The sequence below is a fragment of the Rissa tridactyla genome, chromosome 4 (genome assembly GCF_028500815.1).
Source record: "Rissa tridactyla isolate bRisTri1 chromosome 4, bRisTri1.patW.cur.20221130, whole genome shotgun sequence".
NCBI classification, from domain to species: domain Eukaryota; kingdom Metazoa; phylum Chordata; class Aves; order Charadriiformes; family Laridae; genus Rissa; species Rissa tridactyla.
This window is the reverse complement of record NC_071469.1, coordinates 73544702-73550553: the sequence shown is the minus strand read 5'-3', so window position 1 is coordinate 73550553 and position 5852 is coordinate 73544702. Positions and strand designations below refer to the sequence as shown.

General features: G+C 56.5%; 1 protein-coding gene across 3 annotated transcripts in view; it reads left to right on the top strand.

Annotated features, from left to right (window-relative positions):
* The first annotated feature begins 5126 nt into the window (after positions 1-5126).
* GLG1 (golgi glycoprotein 1) overlaps positions 5127-5852 on the top strand; it is an 89295-nt gene continuing 88569 nt past the window's right edge. Inside the window, exon 1 of one of the 3 annotated variants that reach the window (XM_054197692.1) lies at positions 5127-5480. In XM_054197692.1, coding sequence (XP_054053667.1) covers positions 5163-5480 — 318 coding nt within the window. In that variant the 5' untranslated portion in view covers positions 5127-5162. The remainder of the gene's footprint in view (positions 5481-5852) is intronic. The other 2 variants (XM_054197693.1, XM_054197694.1) reach the window with 2 other exon arrangements.

Sequence of the window (5852 nt, the reverse complement as noted above, 5' to 3'; positions counted from 1 at the left end):
TATTAAAATAATGATGTAAGATGACACTTTCATGTTCTCTCAGTTTTCAAATGCAGAATTTAAGAAAACTTTTAGAGATTTGAGATGTGAAGAACCTTGTCACGCTGCCCGAGTCACAGGTTTGCAGCAGGCTCTGGGAAAGAGCACCTAAATTGCCTGCAGAAACCCATCAGCATTGAGGACTGATAAAAGGTCAAACGTGTTAATTAAATATTTGCTCATCTCTGGCTGGAGTCAAAGGGGCAGATTCTGGGATGGAAGGAAGGAAAAAATCAGTGTCTCAGTGTCTCTGCAGGATGCAGGGCAGCTGTCGTTAGAGGCTGAGCCATTTCTCTGGTGTTTTAGGCAAGAAGCCACTCTGTGGCTATTTCTGCCTCTGTCTCTGGGAAGATTTTGTTATCGTGGAGGAGGGCGGCCCCTTGGCAATTCCTGTAGTAAATCTGATGTGCGGTGATAGGTGAAGCTGGGCAGCGCTGTGCTTCCTGCACAGGCAGTTTTTTAATTTGTTTTTATTTTTCCAGGCTGTTGCAAGGGAGCACCTCTCCTAATTTTTTAATTCTTGCAAAAAAAAAAAAAAAAAAAAAAAACACAACCACAACAGGCCTGAGGGACAGCGGGACAGTGTTGGCCAGAGCTGCCTGGGGGTGGCAGCTTGGTGTTATTTTATTTCAATAAAAATAATCCAAAATGCTGCGGAGGACAAAAGGGAGCGTTAACAAAGTGTGAGCGAAGAAGTGAGTGCAGCTCCGTGTGCCTGCACACAACCTTTGCTTGGCTCTGGCTGCGCCTGCCGCTTCCCCGAGGGCAGAAAAGCGGCTATTTTATGCGTCCCGAACCAAATTGGATTAAAACCAGGCCATGCAGCAAGTGAAACAAGCAGCTTAATCCAAACCTGGTTACGCTGAGGTAGCCAGAGCATCCCCGGGGCATTTCATTTCAGTCTCCTTTTTTGGTTTGCAAGGAGCCCTGGCCAAATTTTCTGCTAATGTAGATGAGCACACTTTCTACTAAGGCACTAAATCCCATAACAGCCCTGGCTTTCTGCTGGTTTATGAAGGAGCGAGACTATGCGGAAAAGGAGTTCAGGGAGGAGGAAGGCGGGGGTGGGGGGGGAAGAAGGAGCGAGAAAACTCACATTTTCTGTTGGGTTTGATTTGCGTGGAACAAGTAAACGGGGAAGAACAGATTTCACTGCCCAGAGAGGCAGGGGGAAAGGGGCGAGGGCTCCCCTGCTGGGATGGCACTTCTGACTTTTATTAGCAAATCTGCAGTTTCCAGCTGAATTGTGAATTAGCTGAGTGCTCAGACCTGCTTCGAGTCCAGCCCCATCCCTAAATATTGCGGAGTTACCTGCAAAATCCCACAGAGGGGGGTCACAGCTCCTTGGCCACTGCCCTCCCTTGTGAGCGCTCAGCCCGCAAAGTCAAGCGTGTTGGTGTGAACAGCCTCCCTGAGTTAAGATAACGATATTTATTGTTGTTTGGTTGCTTTTGAGATAAAGATATTTCAAGATAATGCTGAGAAGGCAGAACTGTGGGTGCCTTGCGTGTTACCGAGCACGGGGTGCTGCGGGGTGGGTGCCCGCAGGAAACTTGTGCTCTGGTACAGGGGAGGAGTTCATCACATAAAAAAACTTACCTAGTCCTTGGGACAAACTTAGCAGGTAACAGACCCTGTCCAGCCCGTGCTGGTCAAGAGGAAAAAAAAAAAAAGAAGTCTCAAACTAATTTCAGTGATTATCCCACCCAGTGAAGCGTGATTAATTTGAGGGTCCAGGGGTTCTTAGTCTCACATCAAGTCCAATTTGGCGTTTCCGCTCACGGCAGAGGTGGCGGAAGGGGGAGCGAGCCCCCCGTGCCTCAGACGGCGTCACGCTGGGAGCAGCGCTGAGTGCTTGGCTTGAAGGCAGAAGCCGCGCTGGGAAAGAATTGTGGCAGGTTGGAGGAAGAGTTGGAAACTTGCCCACTTTTAGTTCCTTTTTTTTGGAGGTAGGTGCTCACTGCAACACAGAGCTGTATAAATGGGGGGTGGGGTGGGCAACAGGCTCTCCAGGAATGACCTGGGGCTTCCAGTGCTTCGTGAAGCAAAGATGTGTCAACAGCATCGCTCCTTTGTGAAAAACACAAATGTCACGTCGGGCTGGATGAAGAGTTGGGCGTAAGAGGCACAGAGCTCCCCTTGTGCTCGCTCACGAGCTGGAATATTGTCTCCTGTTTGTCTGCAGCTTCCTCGGAAGCTAAATCCTGCCATGGGCATCTGGTTGTTTCCTAACGTGGATGAGCAACGGTGCTGCGGGACTCTGACCTACAAGAAAAGCTGAAATAAAGTGGGGCTGAACCTGTGTGTGTTGTGCAAATAAAACACAGAATACCAGGCCTTAGCCATCAGGAAAAAGCGATGAATGGTAACGGTAATGAAGCACCCGAGTGGGTTCTCCGCAGTAGCGTGTGATGGTCAGTTGGGACAGGCAGCGCTGAAGTTTTGGGGGACCCTTAGCACTGGAGGGGGGCAGCTGAGCCAGTCTGTGTGAGAGGGAGAGCGTGCTGTGTGAGGAGCCAGCCGAGATTCAGAACGGTGCCCATGGGAGCGAGCAGTCTGTATCCAATTAAAAATTGGAGCATCTCCTCTGCGTGGACCAGGGAGGAGCTTTCCTTCTTCCCAAGGCGGTGAGCTGGAGGGCGAGGACACTGCTGGGAAGGAACGAGAGGCGTCCCCAGCAGCTTGGCTCACCCCTGCCTCTCTCTGCGAAGCCGGGGGCTGTATAAATGGGTTTTGTTCCTTGAAGCGGTGAGGCTGAAATGTGCTGCCCGCTCCAAAAGCAGGCGGCTGCAAGCACTTAATGCAGCACCCAGCGTCTGAGCGCCTTGCTGGTAAAACACTTCAGATGTGGCAATAAGGCAGCGAGCCCGTGCGGAAACAGAGGGGCTGCAGGTGCTGTGATGAGCCTCTGGGGTTATTTGCACAGGCAGAGATGTCGCTACCTGCAAAGAAATAACCTCTTCCTTCTCTAACTCGCAGCATGGACACGGTGACCGTAGGGCTCTTCATGAAACGCTGATTTAATGGTGGGTTCCGCAGGGTGTTAAAAGCCAAGGTTGGGAGGAAGTTTCCGCTGAGCTCAGCAGAAGGATGGGGCGAGTCTCTGGAGAGCACCAAAGGCTGTGGGAAGGAGAAGGGAGCCGTATCCCTGCTCCCCTCTGTCCTTGTCCTGCGATGGATGGAGGAGCGGAGCCAGCTCTTGCACTGGGCCAGCTCTTCAAACAGCTTCCACTAAGCCAAACAGGCTGCCAAGCATGGATGGATTTCACTGGCTTTTGTTTTCAAGCGTTCCCAGCTGCGCGGCCCTGGGTGCCAGCACAAAGCCACTTTCCCGAGCGCTGTGTCCCAGCATGATACTCAAAGGCAAGAAGCGTGGGGACTTTGCTGGCTGATCCCCCCCTCCTGTTCTCATCTCCACTCGGTCGAGGCGGATGCAGGTTGGTGGCCACGGTGGGCTCCAGCTTGCTCTGGTGTGGGTAAGATGGCTGGTGGCATCCCCAAAAGGAAGGCTTTGCCCAGGCAGGATGCAGCAACCTGGGGCGAGAAGGGAGCAGCCCTACAGCTCGGCTTCGTCCCAGCTCACCAAGCCATGGCAGACCCACGGAGTGCCCTGGCATCCAGGCAAACACCTCTGATTTTGGACCGATGCCAGCTTGTGCTGGGAAAACTGCTCCTGGAGTCAACCAAACAGAGGAATTGAGATGGGATTCTCCCCGGCCCCTGTTTCCATCCGCTGTCAGAAGAAAAGATTTTGTGGCAGACCCATCCCGTGAGGGTGCTGTGAGCTGGTCCAGTGAGATCCTGCTGCTGGGAGACTCTGAGGGCACCCAAAAAGCCTGTGTTTGCTGGGCTGGTGGTGGACCTGTGTTCCATTGCTGCTGCTGACCTAGCACCCTGATGGGTATTTTTTTACTGAGAAATTCAGCGGTCTGGCTGCCGGGGCGGAGGGGGCCGCGGCACTACCAAAACACCGCTGCAGCAGAGGTTGCAGATACGGCTTTTAGATCATCCGCCACCAAATTCAGCATCCAGCTCCCCCTTATTGCCCTCGCAGGAACTTGTAGATCCCATCTACAATGGGATCAGCCACTGTAGATCCCGCTCAGGGGACGAGATCGCTCTTACTGGAGCGCCCGTTTCTCTTCATCTTTGCATCTTTCCATGAAGAAAGGCCGGCGCCGCAATCGAGCACGACATGCCAAATCCCAGCCCCAAAACGGAGGGTCCTGCACTGAAAGGGCAGGAGGTGCAGCCAACCCACCAAGCCCTCAAACAAGCAGACTGGTGGCACCTCCAAAATGTGATTTTTCTGCCCTTTTTTGGCTGCCTGCTCCCTGAAGGGTACCCCAGGGCTGGGCTACCCCGGCCTCTCAGCCCTTGCCCCACGAGCATTCAGGCAGTCATGAGTCGACATTTTTGGTTTTTTTTTCCCCACAATGTTTCATTCAAGTTTGGGGGGATTTATTGAACAGCTATTCAATATTTTTTCTTCATTGTTCTGCATGCGGCCCCAGGTTTTGTTAGTCCAACCCTGCTCCAAGCACCATTTCCTCACAGCCTTTCCTCCGCCCTCCATCACCAGGGCAGCCAAGAGCTTCTCAGGCGTTCAATGACCATCCCCAACGCCCCGAGGAGGGCACTGAGAGGTCCGTTTCATGGGTGGGAACCAAGAGATTTCGGGCAAAAACTGGCCGCAGCTTCTGCATTCCTGCTGTGGGGAGGTGTGGGGCCGGGCCAACTTCTCTGAGGGGGGTGTGTGTGTGCTGGGGGCACGGCCCCTCGCATCCCCTGCCACCGTCCTCTGGGGCTGATGGGCTCAGGGGGCCACCGTGGGGCTGTGATGGCGGCCGGGGGTCGTGATGGCCGTCGGGGGCTGTGATGGCGGCTGTGGGACGTAATGGCGGTCGGGGGCCATGATGGCGCCTCGACGTCCTGAAGCGACGGCAGGAGGGGCGGGGGCGAAGGGGGCGGGGCAAACTCAAACCCCGCCCATTCGCCCCGCAGGGAGGCGTGGCACGGGGAAAGGGGCGAGGCGCGGTGACGTCAGCCGGCGCGCTGATTTGCATACGGCGTGCGTGCCGCTAGGTGGGCGGGCCGGCTGCGCCGGAGGTGGCGGATTCAAGATGGCGCCGTGCGGACGTGTCCGGAGCCGTTGCCCGGGCCCGGCGCTCCTCTTGCTCCTGGCGCTGGCGGCACGGCCTGCGGCGGGCGGCGGCCTTTCTCCCGTAGGCCCCGCCGCCGGCGGCAACCCGCCCTTAGCGGTGCAGGCGGTAGGGCCTGGCGCGCCGGGCCCGCGGGTTCCCCGCGGCGGAGGCGGTTCGGGCAGCGGGTGGAAGCTGTCGGAGGAGGCGGTGTGCCGGGAAGACGTGGTGCGGCTCTGCTCCAAGCACAGCTGGGCCAACAACCTCGCCGTCCTCGAGTGCCTGCAGGACGTCCGTGAGGTGAGGGCCGGGCCCCGGGGCCGGGCCTACCCACCGCGGCGGCGGCGAACAAAGAGCGGGGCTCCGCGCCGCCCCGCCGCCGCCGCTCCGCCCGCCCTTATTTACCTCAGAATTTTGTTTTTTAAAAGCGGGGGTTGCTTGTAGGCAGGCGCCGGCCGCGCTTCCCGGCCTGTGGTGGGAAGTAGCTGTGGCGGTTTGGTGTGAGGGGGGACGGGACGGTGAGGGGGGACGCTGAGGGCAGGGGGCCCCGGCGGAGCGTACCGCACTTTCTTGGCACCCCTGGACTCTGCGCTGCCGCCCCAGCAGCGCCCTCCTGGGAGGGTGAGGTGCCGGTGGGGTGGCTTTGTTTTGGCTTCGGTGCCTCAGAGGTGT